The sequence below is a fragment of the Trichomycterus rosablanca genome, chromosome 6 (assembly GCF_030014385.1).
Source record: "Trichomycterus rosablanca isolate fTriRos1 chromosome 6, fTriRos1.hap1, whole genome shotgun sequence".
NCBI classification, from domain to species: Eukaryota; Metazoa; Chordata; class Actinopteri; order Siluriformes; family Trichomycteridae; genus Trichomycterus; species Trichomycterus rosablanca.
This window is the reverse complement of record NC_085993.1, coordinates 30,930,369-30,952,469: the sequence shown is the minus strand read 5'-3', so window position 1 is coordinate 30,952,469 and position 22,101 is coordinate 30,930,369. Positions and strand designations below refer to the sequence as shown.

Genomic DNA, 22,101 nt, shown 5'->3' with positions numbered 1-22,101 from the left:
AAAGTGCTCAACCAGGGTAAAGAATATAAAAAGTGCTTAAGAGTTGCTGCAGAATTTGCTGCAGCAGATGTTGTGCTTAAAGAATACAGAAAAAAAGAGTCTAGTCTTTCCTCTCATCAACTATTTCTACTGCTTCTTTTTAAACTGTGGATGCTCGTTCACTCACAGCTGTTGAACTCATTTTGCCGCTGATATCCACCGTGTTGTAGCGGAGTGTAATCAGAGCGGTAACGCTGAGCACTGGCTTCGTGCCTGTGGCGTACGTCATCACGCACTGACGTAATGTATATCGATCGAATTTGTTTAAAAATCATATCACCATTATTGAAACATTTTCTATTGCGATATACGTATATCGATATCGAATTATTGTCCAGCACTAATTTAAATAATTAAATATTTTTTTATTTCTCCAGATTATCAGATTGTGGTGTAAGAGAGGAAGGTTATGCTGCTATGGCTGAAGCTCTCAAATCAAACCCATCATCAGAGCTGATGGAGCTGGATCTCAGAGGGAACCATCCTGGAGATTCAGGAGTAAAACTGCTCTATGATCTACTACAGGATCCAAACTGTAAACTGAAGACACTGAGGTGAGAGAAAATAAATGACACTCTGTTTATTTCTATTCCTTTATCTGAAGCACCCACTGACATACTGTATTATGTGTAAGGAAAAGTTTGTGAACCCTGTAGCATGAATTGATTAATTTAAACAAACCGACTCCACCTGAACGGATAATAAATATTAGCACCTCAGTGTTTTCCTCATTTCTTTATACAGTGGGGAAAATAAGTATTTGATCCCCTGCTGATTTTGTAAATTTACCCCCTTACAAAGACTTGAACAGTTTATAATTTTTATGGAAGGTTTATTTTAATAGAGAGAGACAGAATATCAACAAAAAATCCATTAAATAAAAGTTATAAATTAATTTGTATTTAATTAAGGGAAATAAGTATTTATATATAAGAATTCTGACCCCCACAGACCGGTTATGTGCACAAAAGGCACACAAATTAGTCCTGTCCCTGTATAAAAGACTCCTGTCACAGAATCAGTTTCTTCCGTTCAAATCTCTCGACCACCATGGGCAAGACCAAAGAGCTATCAAAGGACGTCAGGGACAAGATTGTTGACCTGCACAAGGCTGGAATGGGCTACAAGACCATCAGCAAGACGCTTGGTGAGAAAGAGATCACTGTTGGTGCGATAATTCGAAAATGGAAGAAATACAAGATCACAGTCAATCACCCTCGCTCTGGAGCTCCATGCAAGATCTCACCTGGTGGGGTAAGAATGATTCTGAGAAAGGTGAGGTCAGCCCAGAATTACACGGGAGGAGCTTGTCAATGATCTCAAGCGAGCTGGGAGCACAGTCACCAAGAAAACCATTAGTAACACACTTCGCCGTAATGGATTGAGATCCTGCAGTGCCCGCAAAGTCCCTCTGCTCAAGAAGGCTCATGTACAGGCCCGTCTGAAGTTTGCCAATGAACACCTGAATGATTCAGAGAAAGCTTGGGAGAATGTGATATGGTCAGATGAGACCAAAATTTAGCTCTTTGGCATCAACTCCACTCGCCGTGTTTGGAGGCAGAGAAATGCCCAGTCGGGATGGTGTTCTTGGGGCCATATCCAGCATTTCTCTGCTCCCAGCTCCCTTGAGATCATTGACAAGCTCCTCCCGTGTAATTCTGGGCTGACCTCACCTTTCTCAGAATCATTCTTACCCCACGAGGTGAGATCTTGCATGGAGCTCCAGAGTGAGGGCGATTGGCTGTGATCTTGTATTTCTTCCATTTTCGAATTATCGCACCAACAGTGGTCTCTTTCTCACCAAGCTTCTTGCTGATGGTCTTGTAGCCCATTCCAGCCTTGTGCAGGTCTACAATCTTGTCCCTGACGTCCTTTGATAGCTCTTTGGTCTTGCCCATGGTGGTCGAGAGATTTGAACGGAAGAAACTGATTCTGTGACAGGAGTCTTTTATACAGGGACATGACTAATTTGTGTGCCTTTTGTGCACATAACCGGTCTGTGGGGGTAAGAATTCTTGCTGGTTGGTAGGGGATCAAATACTTATTTCCCTTAATTAAATACAAATTAATTTATAACTTTTATTTAATGTTTTTTTTCTGGATTTTTTGTTGATATTCTGTCTCTCTCTGTTAAAATAAACCTTCCATAAAAATTATAGACTGTTCAAGTCTTTGTAAGGGGGTAAACTTACAAAATCAGCAGGGGATCAAATACTTATTTCCCCCACTGTATCTCTTTATTTAACTCAAACATATTGTTGATTTGTGTTTAATTACTGAAGCTCATTAAGTTGTATGCTCACTTGTATTAACTGTGTGCTGAATGTGTGTGCTTTGATGGAACCTCATTTTTATACCTTTAGTTTGTATATTTTTACTAGGGCTGTCGAAGTTAACGCGATAATAACGCATTAACGCAATCTCAATTTAACGCGATTATAAAAATTAGTGCCGTTAACGCAAATTCTAGTTTATGTTGAGACTTGACTGGTAGAACAAACGTTTTAATGTCGGACTTGCCACCGTTTTTTATTTGCGGTTTGTTAACATAATGTTACCGAGCGTGGTAGTGTCGTAGTAATGCACTTGCATAATAAAGAAGCTGCCAGTCCTCCATTCACGTAACGCTAGGACGGACACTTAAAAATCCTCCTTTTGGAGTGAACTGGTTTCATTTTTGATCAATATTATTTACCATTGGCTCAGGTACATGTCGAAACAAATGCTTTGTATTTCATTGGTTTAACAGCCTCATTTGACTCCTTATAGAGCTACCACTGGCCAATCGGAGAAGGTCCGCCCTCTAAATGCTAGTCTGTGATTGGGTGGTTGAATTTCGCCCGCCCTCTCTGTTTTGTAAACACCGCGCTACCTGAGTCAATCACTCAGCTCTCATGATCAGGAACGCGGTGAAAATGCCAAAAAGTAAACTTTTGAGGCAGCGATGAACGGACCTAAATATGAAAAGACACAACATTTAGTGAGTAAAACAGTCATTTGTTATATAATTCTTGCTTAAATTGGTCAAAAACTGTTATATGGGTTCTGGATTCATTCTGTGTGTTGCAGTAGCATGTCCCCCTGTTCCTAATATGATGTCCGGCTTTTTGGGGTGTAATGTCCTCCTTTTTGTTACTATGAATCTGGCCACCCTAGTCTAAACACACTCAGTTCGTGTAGAAACGTCCATTAAACCACTGGATAGTATTACTGCCTAGTATGTGAGTGAATAAAACTCCCTTACAGTTTTCTCTTGTCCCAGCAGTTTTTAACATCAGTACATTTAGCATAAAATGTGTTCACCATTGTAATTGTAACATTTCACTTAAAAATCCTTGTTTTCTATAACATTTACACAGATTTTTTTTAATGCGATTAATCGCGATTAACTATATGAAATTCTGAGATTAATCGCGATTAAAAATTTTAATCGTTTGACAGCCCTAATTTTTACATGAGAACATTCATCAAACTCAGAGTGTATCATATACCATAAGTAGTACAAGTAGCTGACCGTGTGGATGCAGCACAGCAGTATGAGTCCTGGGTACATGGGTTTGATTCTAATCTCCAGTTAAAGATGAACATCACTGATGAGCTCTTAAGCAGACATGTTAATATAACATTTATTATTTACACTGAAATGTTTTTCTCTCTTCAGGATCTTAAAGTCTCCTGAAGCAGAAGAAGTCTACACCTCTCTTTGTTCCACTCTGGGTCAGAACCCCTTAATACTGACCCAGATGAAGCTGGAGAGGAACCCAGTTGGGGTATCAGGAGATTCCAGAGTGAAGCTTCTCTCTGCGTTTCTGCAGGACTCTCACTGCAAACTGCAGAAACTCCAGTCAGTATTTCACTCTTCAGCTGCTCGTGTTTGTAGTTCAGAGAGAAATGATATTTATTATCACTGATCATTTCTGTGCTCTTACATAAACGACACACTCAATTATTTTATACTTCAAGTGCTTCTTTCATTTAGTTATGTCATTACTGGTTCTGGTACTGCATGTAGAACCTTCATTAATATGTTAGTATTAATATTAATATTAATGTTATTAATATGTTAGTATTTTTTTTTTAATTTATTTATTTATTTATTTTATTATTTTTTATTATTATTATTATTTTTTGTATCTGTTGGTCCTGGATTTTGTAAAGTTGCTTTGAGACAATGTCTATTGTAAAAAGCGCTATATAAATAAAGTTGACTAGTAGGGAACTAGAAAGTGTGTATAGTAAGAAATCTACCTCAGAGAAGCAGCTTAAAGCAGAATAGCATTTATAATAAACAATTATGACAATTAAGACCTCTAATATTTAAGAAACTCAGCATCTGAACATGACAGATAAATTTGGGGGTTTCTGTTGTGTTTAGGATTAATGACGATGATCTAACGATGGAGAGCTGTTCAGCTTTATCTGAAGTTCTGAGATCAGGATCCTCCAGTCTGAGAGAGCTGGACCTGAGCAACAACAACCTACAGAACTCTGGAGTACAGAAGCTCTGTGAAGGACTGAAGAAGAAAGAGTGTAAACTGGAGGTTCTGAGGTAATTATGCTCATAATCTACACTTCTGTAATCCAGAACATCTAGTGTTGTTGAGTAAACCACAGGATACCATGTTACTGAAGCAGCAGTGTAAAGTTCCCAGGTCTGAATCTGTTATGGTACGGGGTGTATTAGTGTCCACGTAATAGAAGCCACATCTGTGAGAGCATCATTAATGCTAAAAAAAACACTTAGAGACGCATGTGGACACCCCTTCTAATTATTGACTGTAGGTCCAGCCACACCCACTGTGTGCTGGATACTATTAATTATACACTGCCCTGCCAAAAAAAAGGTCACCACCTGGATTTAACTAAGCAAATAGGTAAGAGCCTCCCATTGGATAATTACTGCATGGGTGATTATGTTTCAGCTGGTAACAAGTTATTTTACCCAGCTGATGCAGTGAGGAGCTTCTCATTTGTTAAACAACCATGTGGAAAGACATATCCTGTGGTCTTGGAAAAGATGTTAATCTGTTTCAGAAGGGTCAAATTATTGGCATGCATCAAGCAGAGAAAACATCTAAGGAGATTGTTGAAACTACTAAAATCGGGTTAAGAATATACAATGCCAGGATTCATCGGGCTCAAATTGTGAAAGTGGTTCAGGGAGCATGGGACATCATTTTCACACATGGATTGGCCACCACAGAGTCCAGACCTTAACCCCATTGAGAATCTTTGGGATGTGCTGGAGAAGACTTTGTGCAGTGGTCCAAATCTCCCATCATCAATACAAGATCTTGGGGAAAAATTAATGCAACTCTGGACAGAAATAAATGTTGTGACATTGCAGAAGCTTGTGGAAACTATGCCACAGCGAATGCGTGCCGTAATCAAAGCAAAAGGCGCTCCAACCAAATATTAGAAGGTGTGACTTTTTTTTTTGGCCAGGCAGTGTATATATATAATAACAATTATATGTTTTTACTTTTGTGACAACAGTTTGTTGAAGGGAATGTTTATAAAGATGAGGTTTGTTGTAAATTTGATGTCTTCTTTTTTATATTTATTAAATTATAAAGCAGAGCAATGTTTTGAGTGTTCTTTCTGCAGATTATCAGATTGTGGTGTAGGAGAGGAAGGTTATGCTGCCCTGGCTAAAGCTCTGAGATCAAACCGTTCATACATGAAGGAGCTGGATTTCAGAGGGAACCATCCTGGAGATTCAGGAGTGCAGAAGATCTGTGGTGTATGTAAGGCTGGATGGTTCAACTGGAATCAAATTAAACTGAGGTGAGGGATTTTTGATTTCATCACTTTACTGTCGTCTCTAAAATCTGATGATTTAACTGTTGCAGAATTATTAGATTTAAACTACATATAAATGTAAATCTGGTTCTGATGATGAAGGAGGAAACAGTGCTGGACTCTGATTTAACATTATTAATAAATATAAAATAAATCTGAACTACAGGCATTCACCCAAACATGAAAACACTGTAAGACTGTGTATCAGTAACATCATTATTAAACTGTTATTAATGTTATGAATGTTATAAATGTTATAAATGTAAATGTACTGTATAGTTTTGAATGTTTCTGGATGTCATTTCTCTACAGGCTGTTAAAAAGTCCTGATGCAGAGGAAGCCTACACCACTCTCAATCAGATTCTAGGTAAAAACATCTTACTGCAGAAGGAACTCGATCTGAGCTCCAAAACACTGAAAGAAATCAAAGTAAATCTTCTATCAGCTCTGCTGGAGGATCCACACTGCACAATCCAAAACCTTACGTAAGAACAAGCGAAACCATTTTCTTGATTACATTGAATTCCAAGAACATTAAACACCAATAAATAATGTTCATTTTTCTTTACATTCCCACAGTAACTGTTAAACCTGATGGGTTCCAGAATTGGTAAAAATATTAGTGCATGTTTACAGAATCAGCTGGTTTATCTGATCACTACAGTAGATTAGATCAGTCAGACTCCAGAAAGATCTGAATAATTAGCTAAAATAATCAGCTCACCAGGGAAAATGAACAAATCCTGATCTGCTCCATTTTCACTCCCCCTACAAATTTCCAGATTATCAAATCTACTTTATTGTGTTGTGGATTTTTCATTTTAAATGAATATAATTAGCATTTTACCATCAATCTACACTCATTCACGCAGAATGACGAAGTGAACACATAAATTCAACACACAATAAATGAAATTTCTATTTACAACAGATGAGAGGAGAAATGGGGTAAGGGTATGAGTATTGGAGGAGGGTTTAAACTGCTCTACCATGGTACAGATGAGAGGAGAAATGGGGTAAGGGTATGAGTATTGGAGGTGGGTTTAAACTGCTCTACCATGGTACAGATGAGAGGAGAAATGGGGTAAAGGTATGAGTATTGGGGGGTTTAAACTGCTCTACCATGGTACAGATGAGAGGAGAAATGGGGTAAAGGTATGAGTATTGGAGGAGGGTTTAAACTGCTCTACCATGGTACAGATGAGAGGAGAAATGGGGTAAAGGTATGAGTATTGGAGGAGGGTTTAAACTGCTCTGCCATGGTACAGATGAGTGTCATATCGAGTGATGAGTGTAAAGATGGGAATGATAGAGTGATAGTGAATATTATCAATGCAAATGCTCCACAAGTCGGTTTGTGAGAAAGAAGATGTCTGGAGTGAGTTAGATGAAGTGGTGGAGAGAGTACCCAAACAAGAGAAAGTTGTGATTGGAGCTGACTTTAATGGGCATGCTGGTGAAGGGAATAGAGATGATGAGAAGGTGTTAGGAAACTGGAATAAGGAAGGGCAGATGGTGAGAGATTCTGCAGAAATGATGGAAATGGGTGGTGATGTCTGACTAAAGTTAATAAAATAATTACAATCAATAAAAGTTCTTCACCAAACACAGATGAGACTCAGAACCCTGAGCAATAAGAATTCCTGATTTCTACACTGAGAGAAACAGGATCAATATTTTCTACACAATCAGTTCAGGTTTCAGCTCCACGATGAAAGAATTAAGGAGAAACTCGAGCTGCTTTAGATAAACTTTTATTCTAATATTAATATTTAAATGCTCATAAAGATCCTAAAGTTCTGATTCACTGTTTATGATTCTACTTACAGACTGAGTGATTGTGAGATCTCAGATGAAGGTTATGTTGCTCTGGCTGGAGCTCTGATGTTAAACCCCTCATCACAACTGACTGATCTGGATCTCAGTGGAAATTATCCAGGAACAGAAGGAATGCAGATGTTTAATGATTTATTAAAGAAACCAAACTCTAAACTGAGAGTGAGGTGAGTAACTTTAACTTCTTAAGTTTAAATCAGACGAACAAAGTTTTATTATTTAAAATAATTTTGTACAATTTTAGTGAAGCACGAGTTTGCACCAACACTGCTAAAAAGTTTGATATGAACTTTAATTACTTATCAAAATGAAATAAAACCCTGGTTTCTTGGTATTAAAGCTTGTACATCTAATATTTTATTGTATAAATGTAAAATATCTCAGGTGTACATTCTACCAGACTCATCAAGCATGTGGAACAAAAAGTGCAGAACCACAGCTGTGCAACAACTGAGAAGAACATACTAAATCAGCATTAACAATTAAATATGAAATAATTCAGGTGGAATTCACACTAAACTCAATGAGCCTGTATTCTAGTCAGTAACATTAGTAAAATAATGGTGTAATGTTATTTCTCTTTATTGTTTTGTAGATTTCTGAGCAGAAGCCCTGAGATGGATGAAGCTTGTGATTATCTGAATGAAATGGATATAAAAATGTTAGAACTGAGTGAGGTGGATCTGAGTGGAATAGACATTACAGATTCAGGAGTTAAACATCTATCGACTGTACTGAAGGATCCACACTGCATGATTACAGAACTCACGTACGTTTATTTATTGGAAACACAAGTCGCCAGTCCATCACAGGGCAATAACACACACATGCACTTACACACTTATGTATTTTCAATTCACTTGACTGCATGCCTTTGGATTATGGGGGGGGGAACTGGAACTTGCAGAAGAAACCCATACAGACATAGAGAGAACATGTAACATTCCACACAAAAACCCTTTCCACTTTACCTGGGAATTAAACTCAGCACCTTGCTGTGTCATTATTTTTTCAGTACAGTTTAAAATAAACACGTGATCACCAAGTCACCTGGAACAGTGACTCCTAACCGTCAGGTTCAGGAGGGGAGTGAAAATGCTGGTTGAGGCGTGTACGAGCCTGTAGGGGGCACAAATTTTATCACCATGACTGACAGAAATGTTCAAGCATTTCCGGTGTGTCTGATTTGTTAAATATTAAAATTGAGTTTAGGGAGAGACATTAATTATAAACTACTTTATGCTAAACCAAAAAGAAGCGAGTGTGCAATTAAAAATAAATAATCGTGAATTTTCTCCTGGATGATTCATGTGGGCAAAATATAAATAAAACATCATCAGAAAACAGGTTGATGAACAAGGTCTAAACCTCAACTGAGCCTTAAACCCTACAGAGTAAATAAAACCTTCAGGGAACAGAGAGAGGGAAACTTCATTAATTAATCCTCAAGAGGGACAGGCATGCTTTAATTTTACAACCACTAACATGTAGCTTACAATATTATATTATTTATAAATACTTTTATTCAGATGTTCTTCTTCTCTCTCTGCAGCTTATGGAACTGCAGCATTACAGCTAAAAGTTGTGCTGATCTGAAATCAGCTCTTGATGTAAATCCATCACACCTGAAAGATCTGGATCTGAGTACCAATCAACTAGGAGATCCAGGAGTGATTCAGATCTCTCATCTACTGAAGAATCCACAGTTCAAACTCCACAAACTCACGTTAGTATTTTATTCTAATTCATTCATTACCAAATAATTGGTGGTGTGCTTTTTTCTACTCAAAGAAACTAATTATTCATGAGAGAAAATTAAAAGCTGAAAGTAAATTAAAATAATTAAATATTTTCTTATTTCTCCAGATTATCAGATTGTGGTGTAAGAGAGGAAGGTTATGCTGCTCTGGCTGAAGCTCTGAAATCAAACCCATCATCAGAGCTGATGGAGCTGGATCTCAGAGGGAACCATCCTGGAGATTCAGGAGTAAAACTGCTCGATAATCTACTACAGGATCCAAACTGTAAACTGAAGACATTAAGGTGAGAGAAAATAAATGACACTGTTTATTTCTACTCCTTTATCTGAAACACCTGGGGAGAGGGACATGAACTACCGTGCACCAATAAACCAAAGTGCAGGAATTGTGGAGGCCCATATGCTGCATCAGACAAAAACTGCCCGATATGGATGGAAGAAAAAGAAATTCAAAGAATTGAACATACAAAAAGATTAGCCATGCCGAAGCAAAAAAGCAGGTCTCAGACACCCCAAGTTTAAAATTTGCAAAAACCTTTGCTGATATTGTAAAAACTGATTACACATGGTTCAACCGAGACAAACCACTAATAATCAACCCCACTAAAGAACTAACCCTCCCAAAACCAAAAAACACATACACACAGAGCTCAAACATGGCCTTACAGCTGACACCTAAGATTAACAAATCCCAAGAAGAAATAGGCAACAAAAATGACAAAACGCAAAAATCCGACTGCCCCCAGCTGCCAAACACAACTAAGGACGTAGAGATGAAGGAAGAGGGACATACCAGACACCGCAGTATATCCCCAAAAAAACAGAAATAAATTTCGCTCAGACATACCAAAACCCAAATGACAAACACCATAATACAGTGGAACTGCCGAGGCCTTCGGACTAACTATAACGAACTCCAACAACTAACACTACTCATCAATCTATCTGTTATTTGTCTTCAAGAAACCAAAACACCACTGAACAACAACATACAACTAAAAAACTTTACTGCATATCATAAGCCAGGACCAAACATTGGCAAAGCAAGTGGAGGGACAGCAATATACATAAGGAATAACATTCCCCATAGCCATATCGTCCTCAACACGCATTTACAGGTCACCGCAATCAGAACATCAAATGTCATCCATAAAAACATTACCATATGCACAATTACATCCCCCCAAACACTACTTTAAAGTTAACAGATCTAAACAGTCTAATCGAACAACTCCCAACACCATACATCCTATTAGGAGACTTTAACAGCCACAACATAATGTGGGGGAGCCAAAATTCCAACAGCAAAGGAAAAACATTTTAAATGCAAATAACCTCTGTTTAATGAACACACCTGGACATACATATCTATACCCAGGACATGGGATCTACACTACAATTGACCTAACAATATGCAGACCGGAACTATATATTGAATTCTCTTGGAAAATATGGGATGACCTCTGTGGCAGTGACCACTTCCCTATCCTCATAAGTCCAGATAGACCCCATCCTATACTTACACCACAAAGATGGAGACTAAGCAGAGCAAACTGACCTGCCTTTCAGAACCTCTATAAAAACAGTATAACAAAAACTTCAACCCTGCATCAATAAAATACACAAATGGTCAAACACAAATGGTTTTAAAATATCCAAAAGTAAACCGACATGCGTTCATTTCTGCCAGAACAGAAAACTACACCCAGATCCCAAACTCTTTTTAGATGGAGAACCCATAAAAATAACAGAAACTACACAATACTTGGGCTTAACACTAGACCAAAGACTCACATTCACTCCTCATATTAAAGCACTAAGAGAGAAATGTGAGTAAAAATACTAGCCAGTACTAAATGGGGAGCAGATCTTAATATACTGTTGCGCCTATACAGAACATTAATCAGAACAAAACTAGATTATGGATGCTTCATATATGGATCAGCCCGAAAATCCTACCTCAAGAGCCTGAACACAATACATCATTTAGGGATCAGAATTGCCCTAGGAGCATACCGCACCTCTCCCATCCAAAGTCTCTACATAGAGTCCCAAGAACCCACGCTTGAACTCACAAGAATAAAACTAGCATGACAATATACAATCAGAATCATGAGCAACCCCAGAAACCCAGTATACAGAATAATAAAGCCACCACGTCCCTTAACCCGACATAAGACAAAATAAAATCCAACCATTTGGGATCCGAATCAAACCATACAGACGACCTAAAACTAAGTCCAAATATAATAGCCCAGAACCCTTACAATATCATACCTCCTTTTTTTCTTGTTTTCCTTGGAAAACCAGAAAACCCAGCATCATCTTTGACATTGCAGACAAAAGGAAAGGAATCACACACCCAAACATGTATATCAACAACTTTCTCAAGGTCAGAGAAGAATACCCATACCATCAACCTATCTACACAGACTGATCCAAAACCATAGACCAGGTAACAGCAGCTGTATATACAAACAGATACACAGACAGAGTAGAATTACCTCAACCCAGCTCCATCTACAGCACAGAAGCCCATGCCATACTTATGGCACTAAAATATGAGAAAGAAAAACAAAAACACAAAATCTTAATATGCACAGGCTCACAATCATGCCTTAAAGCCCTGGAATCATGCACATCAGACCACCCTATAATCAACAATGTGCAAAGGACAATCAACCAACTAACAGAACTGGAGCATGACATAAAGCTATGCTAGGTACCAGGACACAGCGGAATAGAAGGGAGCGAAAAAGCAGATCAATTAGCCAGAGAAAAAACAAACCAAAATACGGCAAACATCAAAATCCTATCCACAGACTTGAAACCACTAATACATTCCTACATCAAGGAAAATGGCAAGTTAAGTGGACCGCTCAGACCACCAACAAACTCCAAGAAATACATCCAAACATCAATAACAAACCTAGAACTCACCAGGGACGATGCATAAACCAAACTATATTCACAAGATGCAGAATTGGACACACCAGGGTAACCCACCAATACCACCAACATGTGAAACCTGCCAAACAATTACAACTATAAAACACATTTTGATAGAATGCCCTAAATACACAAAGGAAAGACAACAAGTGCACATGCTTGAAACCATGAAAGACATTCTTACACAAGACAACACAAGAACAGTATTAACATACCTCGCAACCATAAAAATGAAACTATAAAATGGACCAAATGATAGACAGATATATAATACCCAGTTCCTGCCATTAAATGACACGTGTTTAACATGGCATAAAAATCCCAAATAAATAAATTAATATCTGAAGCACCCACTGAAATATCATTTGTGAGGAAAAGTTTGTGAACCCTGTAAAAGAATGAATTGATTAATTTAAACAAACTGACCCCACCTGAACGGCTAATAAATATTAGCACCGGTGTTCTCCTCACCTCTTTATTTAACTCAGATTTATTGTTGTTTTGTTTAATTACTTAAGCTCATTAAGCAGTAATGATGTTCTGCTGCTGGACTCGTACAACATTGAGGAGAAAGGAGAAATCTTACATAATTTAGGGATTTCTAGCATAAACAATTTATGCTACACAAATAAAATCAGTTATTATTGTAAATGAAATGTAATTTAGAATAATGCTGCTCTGTTTCCAAAGGATTTACAAACTGTTTCTTGCATCAGTACCACCTTAAATCATTACTAACAGTGGAGAACACAGTGGGATTAATCACATTAGTGTATGAGCACATCTAGGTTTAGACTCGTCAGCAACCCCTCTCGTTACTTAATTTAGCCAAACTTACCATAAAATGCAGATAGGTAGATTGGCCGCTCCAAATTGTTAATGTGTTATGCCCTGTAATGGACTGCGACCCATAGGCTTCACTCCCACCACGACCCCAGTCAGGATGAAGTGGTTACTAAGAATGAATGAATGAACCACTTGTATTAACTGTGTACTGAATTTGTGTTGCTTTGATGGAACCTCATTTTTATACCTTTAGTTTGTATATTTTTACATGAGAATGTTCATCAAACTCAGAGTGTATCATATACCATAAGTAGTACAAGTAGCTGCCAGTGTGGATGCAGCACAGCAGTATGAGTCCTGGGTACATGGGTTTGATTCTAATCTCCAGTTAAAGATGAACATCACTGATGATCTCTTAAGCGGACATGTTAATATAACAATTATTATTTACACTGAAATGTTTTTCTCTCTTCAGGTTATTAAAATCCCCTAGAGCAGAAGAAGTCTACACCTCTCTTTATTCCACGCTGGGTCAGAACCCCTTAATACTGACCCAGATGAAGCTGGAGAGGAACCCAGAGGGGGTATCAGGAGATTCCAGAGTGAAGCTTCTCTCAGAGTTTCTGCAGGACTCTCACTGCAAACTGCAGAAACTCCAGTCAGTATTTCACTCTTCAGCTGCTCGTGTTTGTAGTTCAGAGAGAAATTAGATTTATTAGCTTTATTACTGATCATTTATTTGCTCTTACATAAACACACTCAATTATTTTATACTTCAAGTGCTTCTTTCATTCAGTTCAATCATTACTGGTTCTGGTACTGCATGTAGAACCTTCATTAATATGTGTCACGCGGGGGCTAAGGGACGAGACAAAGGGGACGGACACATGCAGAGATTTATACCAAAAAACAAAGGATTTATTATAAAAGACAAGACAGAACAAAACTAGGCCAAACAAGGCAAAACAAGCAAACAAGGCAAAACAAAGAGCTACCGTAACATGAGCTAGAAACATGGCTAGTAACAAGACTAGAAACAAACATGGCTAGTAACAAGAGCTAGGAACATGGCTAGTAACAAGACTAGAAACAAACATGGCTAGTAACAAGAGCTAGAAACATGGCTAGTAACAAGAGCTAGAAACATGGCTAGTAACTAGTGATGGGTCGTACTGTGCCGAGGCTTCGGAGCGTGTGTCGAGAAATCTAGGAAGTCTTTCGTGAAGCGCGTATCGAGGCTTGCTTCTTTAAGAACAAGTGACGTCACGGATGACGTGTGAAGCCTCGCCGGTTCAGGAAGTGGTTCGAGTACTGGCGCGATTTATGTGAAAGGGTTTTTTCAAAAGCTGCAGAGGTCCTATCAAAAAAAAGAAACCGCCTGAGTCCAAGCACAGTGGAAAAAATACTGTTTCTAAATAAAAATGAATAAAGTCCATCTCACCAGTATTCACAAACACAATCCTAACTAAACACAACTAAAATTTAAACATGAATAGACCTATATTACTTTTTCCCACTTAACAAAAATCATATATAAAATCATGAATGAATGGATGGATGGATGAATTAACCACACAAAATCATATTAAGATGTTTTTATTTCTATTATTGGCAGTGATTATTCCCATGTTAACACATGCATGGGAGGCAGGGGTCATCACATCAGTTGAAATGACAATAATAGTTTTGACCAGCAGGGGGGTGCAAATGAAGCCTCGAGAAATGAACCTTTTCTCGAACCAATTTGATGGAAAGCGTCAAGGCTTCACGAGGCTTCATCAGCCCATCACTACTAGTAACAAGAGCTAGAAACAAGAGCTAGAAACAAGAGCTAGAAACAAGAGCTAGAAACAAGAGCTAGAAACAGAATCCATACCGCGTCAAATAGTTCCCAAAGTGTGAGGGGAAGCTGCCTCCTTAAATGTCCCAGGCTTCTCCTCCCAGACGAGGTGCAGCTGCCAGCAATTAGCAGCCAGGGACCAATCCTGAGGCATGGCAGGAGTGTGAGTGTGCGGAGAGGGGGGCGTGGCACACAGGAGCTCATTGTCACAATATGTTAGTAGGGAACTAGAAAGTGTGTATAGTAAGAAAACTACCTCAGAGGAGCAGCTTAAAGCAGAATAGCATTTATAATAAACATTTATGACAATTAAAACCTCTAATATTTAAGTAATTAAGCATCTGAACATGACAGATAAATTCGGGGGTTTCTGTTGTGTTTAGGATTAATGACGATGATCTAACGATGGAGAGCTGTTCAGCTTTATCTGAAGTTCTGAGATCAGGATCCTCCAGTCTGAGAGAGCTGGACCTGAGCAACAACAACCTACAGAACTCTGGAGTAAAGAAGCTCTGTGAAGGACTGAAGAAGAAAGAGTGTAAACTGGAGGTTCTGAGGTAATGATGCTCATAATCTACACTTCTGTAATCCAGAACATCTAGTGTTGTTGAGTAAACCACAGGATACCATGTTACTGAAGCAGCAGTGTAAAGTTCCCAGGTCTGAATCTGTTATGGTACAGGGTGTATTAGTGTCCACGTAATAGACGCCACATCTGTGAGAGCATCATCAATGCTAAAAAAAACACTTAGAGACGCATGTGGACACCCCTTCTAATTATTGACTGTAGGTCCAGCCACACCCACTGTGTGCTGTATACAATTAAATATATATATACAGTATATATATATATATATATATATATATATATATATATATATATATATATATATATATATATATAACAATTATATGTTTTTACTTTTGTGACAACAGTTTGTTGAAGGGAATGATCATAATGACGAGGTTTGATGTAAATTTTATGTCTTCTTTTTTATATTTATTAAATTATAAAGCAGAGCAATGTTTTGAGTGTTCTTTCTGCAGATTATCAGATTGTGGTGTAGGAGAGGAAGGTTATGCTGCTCTGGCTGAAGCTCTAAGATCAAACCGTTCATACATGAAGGAGCTGGATCTCAGAGGGAACCATCCTGGAGATTCAGGAGTGCAGAAGATCTGTGGTGTATGTAAGGCTGGATGGTTCAACTGGATTAAAATTAAACTGAGGTGAGTGATTTTTGATTTCATCACTTTACTGTCGTCTCTAAAATCTGATGATTTAACTTAGGGCTGGACGATATGGCTAAAATTAATATCACGATATAACTCCTAATTTCGGTCGATACGATATAATTTCGATATCGATATGAATAATACAAATGTCAGAAAAACTGCCAAGAACACCAAAATTGGATGGCTGTACCTGCAAACCTCTTTTCTGGTTTCTGGCAAGAAATACAGGCTGATTACACCACTGAATTAGTCCTTCCTCTCTTATTAGCTATTTTGTCTGCTTCTTTTTCAACTGTGGACAGTGGTGGAAACAGACAATTTTCATAGGGGTGGCCAGACTGAGACCATTGCTCACACAGGGGTAACACAGAAACTGTCTGATTTACCTATACACTCATTTACCTATACAGGCAGTGAGTGCCATGTAGAATTACATCAAGCCTAGCATAATAAGCTTTTTATTTTTTCTCATTTTCCCTGACAAGTAAAAAACTAAAATATAGCAACCTTAACATTACGAGGAAGAATTTCAAAGATATTTCTTTGCAATACTTGATCATTTGACTGCAAACTTGTGTGTACTGATGAGACTCATTTGAACCCCAGAACATGCTAGCGAGAATGCATGGAAAACACATTTTAATTTTCTTTCAAGAATATGACACAGACTGACCAACACTATTAGGCCAAATCAGCATTGAAAATTGACTTTACTTTTAATAGCCTTCTACAATGCTGGAGCTTCTTAAAACTGAATATTTTCTTTTAAATAGAAGTGTTATTTAACTGCTATTAAATTGTTGTTTTTTTTTAAACGCCCAATTTAGAGGAAAACCACCAAATCTGGCAACACTGGAACGCGCAGAGCCCGTTAGTGCCTTTACTCGTAGCGCGCCACAACTACTAAGTAATATTAGTACTAAGTAGTAGTACTTCTTCAGTAATAGTGTTGGTGGTTGACATTCATGTTGAGTGTGTAACTGCACTGTTTTGGTGGAGAACTACTTGCTTGACGTGCGCTGTTGAATTGCGTCCCTGTGGGAACACCTGCGTGCAAAAATGCTTCCGCAAAAAAGTAACACCGGCAAAGCGGCCACCCCCTGGCTCCGCCCCTGACCGTGGATGCTCGTTCACTCACAGCTGTTGAACTCATTTTGCCGCTAATATCCACCGTGTTGTAAGTAGCGGAGTGTAATCAGAGCGGTAACGCTGAGCACTGGCTTCATGCCTGTGGCGTATGTCATCACGCACTGACGTAATGTATATCGATCGAATTTGTTTAAAAATCATATCACCGTTATTGAAACATTTTCTATCGCGATATATATCGATATTGAATTATTGTCCGCACTAATTTAACTGTTGCAGAATTATTAGATTTATATACATATAAATGTAAATCTGATTCTGATGATGAAGGAGGAAACAGTGCTGGACTCTGATTTAACATTATTAATAAATATAAAATAAATCTGAACTGTAATGAATAGAGGCGTAGGACCCAAAGATGCGGAGCAAAAAATGATATTTATTAACAATAAATGATATATATAGAAGAACAAAGGAAAGGAGTTAAACAAAAAACAATTCGGGAAATCCCGAACGACGCCACTCTCGTCACTGGCAACTGAAAAGGAAACACAAAAACAGAAAATAGAAAAACAGCCAACGCGAGGCGCGAACCCGGGTCGCTCACTCGCGGTATTTATAACCACCCCGCTACGCTACGGCGTTGCTGAGGTTACACACTCGCCTTCTGAATATAAGGCTGAAACGAGAAGACGGATCTTAGTAAATAATCCGTTAAAAGGGGCAAAACTTGTAAAGATAATTGAAACGGGAATAGTGGATCGGTTATGTCACCAGTTTTAAAAGGCTGGGAAGAAACCGATGATTGAGTTTGGAAAAAGGGTTCAGGCGAGTGGATTCGAACCGGGGATTCTGGTGGTACGTTCACCAGACGTTGCAGGCACCCTAACATGAACTACAGACATTCACCCAAACATGAAAACACTGTAAGACTGTGTATCAGTAACATCATTATTAAACTGTTATTAATGTTATGAATGTTATAAATGTGTAGTTATGAATCTTATTAATGTTATTAATGTTACAAATGTTATTAATGATATAAGATTGATGTTTCTGGATGTTTCTTCTCTACAGGCTGTTAAAAAGTCCTGATGCAGAGGAAGCCTACACCACTCTCAATCAGATTATAGATAAAAACATCTTACTGCAGAAGGAACTCGATCTGAGCTCCAAAACACTGAAAGAAATCAAAGTAAATCTTCTATCAGCTCTGCTGGAGGATCCACACTGCACAATCCAAAACCTTACGTAAGAACAAGCGAAACCATTTTTTTGATTACATTGAATTCCAAGAACATTAAACACCAATAAATAATCTTCATTTTTCTTTACATTCCCACAGTAACTGTTAAACCTGATGGGTTCCAGAATTGGTAAAAATATTAGTGCATGTTTACAGAATCAGCTGGTTTATCTGATCACTTTATTAGATCAGTCAGACTCCAGAAAGATCTGAATAATTAGCTAAAATAATCAGCTCACCAGGGAAAATGAACAAATCCTGATCTGCTCCATTTTCACTCCCCCTACAAATTTCCAAATTATCAAATCTACTTTATTGTGTTGTGGATTTTTCATTTTGAATGAATATAATTAGCATTTTACCATCAATCTACACTCATTCACGCAGAATGACGAAGTGAACACATGAATTCAACACACACAATAAATGAAATTTCTATTTACAACGGATGACAGGAGAAGGGTAAGGGTATGAGTATTGGAGGAGAGTTTAAACTGCTCTACCATGGTACAGATGAGAGGAGAAATGGGGTAAGGGTATGAGTATTGGAGGAGAGTTTAAACTGCTCTACCATGGTACAGATGAGAGGAGAAATGGGGTAAGGGTATGAGTATTGGAGGTGGGTTTAAACTGCTCTACCATGGTACAGATGAGAAAAGAAATGGGGTAAGGGTAATTGTAAAAGAAGAATACATCATGAATGTAGTGGAGATGAAAGAGTGTCATATCGAGTGATGAGTGTAAAGATGGGAATGATACAGTGATAGTGAATATTGTCATGACAAATGCTCCACAAGTTGGTTGTGAGAAAGAGGAGAAAGAAGATGTCTGGAGTGAGTTAGATGAAGTGGTGGAGAGAGTACCCAAAGAAGAGAGCGTTGAGATTGGAGCTGACTTTAATGGGCATGCTGGTGAAGGGAATCGAGATGATGAGAAGGTGTTAGGAAACTGGAATAAGGAAGGGCAGATGGTGAGAGATTCTGCAGAAATGATGGAAATGGGTGGTGATGTCCGACTAAAGTTAATAAAATAATTACAATCAATAAAAGTTCTTCACCAAACACAGATGAGAACCCTGAGCAATAAGAATTCCTGATTTCTACACTGAGAGAAACAGGATCAATATTTTCTACACAATCAGTTCAGATTTCAGCTCCATGATGAAAAAATTCAGGAGAAACTCGTGCTGCTTTAGAGAAACTTTTGATGACGCCGCAGATGGCTGCCTCTGTGAGAGCTCTCTATGTTTTGTGTTGGTTTTTGTTTGTTAATGTAATTTATTGTGCGTCAAACTCGGTCAGTTGGAGCAAAGAACAGTTACTGACCTTCAGAGACAATGTTTCCCCAACTTTTATTCCAGAGTTTTCTCAAAATCCTTCAGAGTTTTTGGAAATCCTCACAACAGGTGCGCTGGCTCTACTTAACCTGGCAAGAAAGCGATCTCTGCACAACAAACTGGAAGAACTACTCCTGCTCAACCAAACTAACAGGGATTTTTCAAACACATCTGCGCTGTGCTTTACGGAGACCTGGCTTTCTGAGCTGACCCCGGATAGCGCGCTGCATCTTCCCGACTTTCAGCTGCACCGAGCGGACAGGGACGCAGAGCTTAGCGGCAAAACAAGAGGAGGAGGACTGTGCTTTTACATCAATGAACGCTGGTGTAAAGATGCAACGGTACTGTTAAAATCATGCACTCCTCATCTAGAATCACTTTTCATTAACTGTCGACCGTACTACTCTCCCAGAGAGTTTTCTTCATTCATTCTGGTCGCTGTTTACATTCCGCTGGATGCGCGCACGAGAGATGCGCAGAAACTGCTGGCCGATCAGATAATGAAAGTAGAAAGGGAAAACCCGGACTCACTGCTCATCATCCTGAGAGACTTCAACAGCGCAAATCTTACGAAAGAAATGCCGAAATACAAGCAACATGTCACCTGTGCCACAAGAGAAGGGAACATTTTGGATCATTGCTACACCTCTGTTAAAAATGCCTATCGCTCCGTCACGCGTGCGGCTCTTTGACATTCCAACCACAATCTCGTTCACCTCATTCCCACATACAGGCAGAGACTCAAAACTAACAAGCCTGTCATTACAACAGTGAAGAAGTGGACCAGTGAAGACATTGAAATACTACAGGACCTTTGAATCCACAAACTCGTCTGTCTTTGAGGAGGCGACGGACGGCTTGGATGAATATACAGACACTGTAGCATCATACATCAGTTTCTGTGAGGACAGCTGTATTTCTACTACAACACGGGTAAAATACAGCAACAATAAAGCATGGTTCTCGGCTTCGGAGGGAAAAGGAGTCAGCATTCAGGAGTGGAGATAGAGTTCTCTACAAAGAGGCCAAATACAAGCTGGAGCAAAAAATACAATCAGCAAAAAAGGAATATTCAGAAAAGCTGAAAAGCCAGAATGCAGCTAACGACCCAACTTCAGTCTGGAGAGTCCTCGAAGAGATCACAGAGCTGCTGCAGGTCAAACTGTCCCAGCTGTCTGTGCCGGATGCCATCTGCCGGTGGATCATGGACCAGCGGAACCTAAGTACTGGTGTACCACAAGGCTGTGTGCTTTCACCCCTTCTCTTCAGTCTTTATACCAATGACTGTGTTTCTAAGGAACCAGGTGTAAAGATCCTTAAGTTTGCTGATGACACCACTGTGGTGGGCCTCATAACCGATGGTCACGAGTCTGCCTACAGAAAAGAAGTCGAGCAGTTGGTCTCATGGTGCAGCGACAACCACCTGCTGATCAACACACAAAAGACTGTAGAGATGGTGGTGGATTTCAGGCACAAAGCGCCCTCCTTACACCCCCTCACAATTAATGGCTCTATGGTCTTAGTGGTGGAGTCACTTAAGTTCCTGGGCACCACCTTATCCAGGGACCTAAAGTGGGAAAAGAACACACTCTCCATTGCCAAGAGGACTCAGCAGAGAATGCTCTTCCTGAGACAGCTGAAGAAATTCAACCTGCCACAGAGTCTGCTGATCCAGTTCTACACAACAATAATAGAGTCCATCCTTACATCATCCATCACCATTTGGTTTGGTTCCTCAACATCACATGAACGAGCCAAACTCCAGCGTATAATCAAGACAGCGGAGAGGATCATTGGATGTAGTCTGCCAACGCTTCAGGACATTTACAACAGCAGAGTGCTGAAGCATGTCGGCAAAATTACAGCAGACCCCTCTCATCCTGGACATCACCTTTTTCAGACTCTTCCATCTGGCAGAAGACTCAGGACAATAAAAACAAACACATCAAGACATGCTAACAGCTTTTTCCCCAGAGCTGTAAGTTGTTCTCTTGGGCAAATGTCGGTAAATACTGGTTAACAGTCCGTGTGCTGTTGGGTCTGTTAAATATGTTATATGTTACATGTCATACATGTGTAATTATCTGTACTATTATGTATATTGTTTGTACTACTATGTGGACTATTGTGTGTATTATTGTGTGTATCACCAAAGCAATCTGATTCTGATTCTTATATCATCATT

At 38.9% G+C, this 22,101-nt stretch overlaps 1 protein-coding gene across 1 annotated transcript in view; it reads left to right on the top strand.

Moving 5' to 3' along the window:
* LOC134317022 (NLR family CARD domain-containing protein 3-like) overlaps window positions 1-22,101 on the top strand; it is an 87,870-nt gene that overhangs the window by 33,582 nt on the left and 32,187 nt on the right. Inside the window, exons 9-14 of the mRNA XM_062997668.1 lie at window positions 417-593; window positions 3,701-3,883; window positions 4,415-4,588; window positions 9,545-9,721; window positions 13,648-13,830; window positions 15,396-15,569. Of these exons, the coding sequence (XP_062853738.1) occupies window positions 417-593; window positions 3,701-3,883; window positions 4,415-4,588; window positions 9,545-9,721; window positions 13,648-13,830; window positions 15,396-15,569 (1,068 nt within the window). The remainder of the gene's footprint in view (window positions 1-416; window positions 594-3,700; window positions 3,884-4,414; window positions 4,589-9,544; window positions 9,722-13,647; window positions 13,831-15,395; window positions 15,570-22,101) is intronic.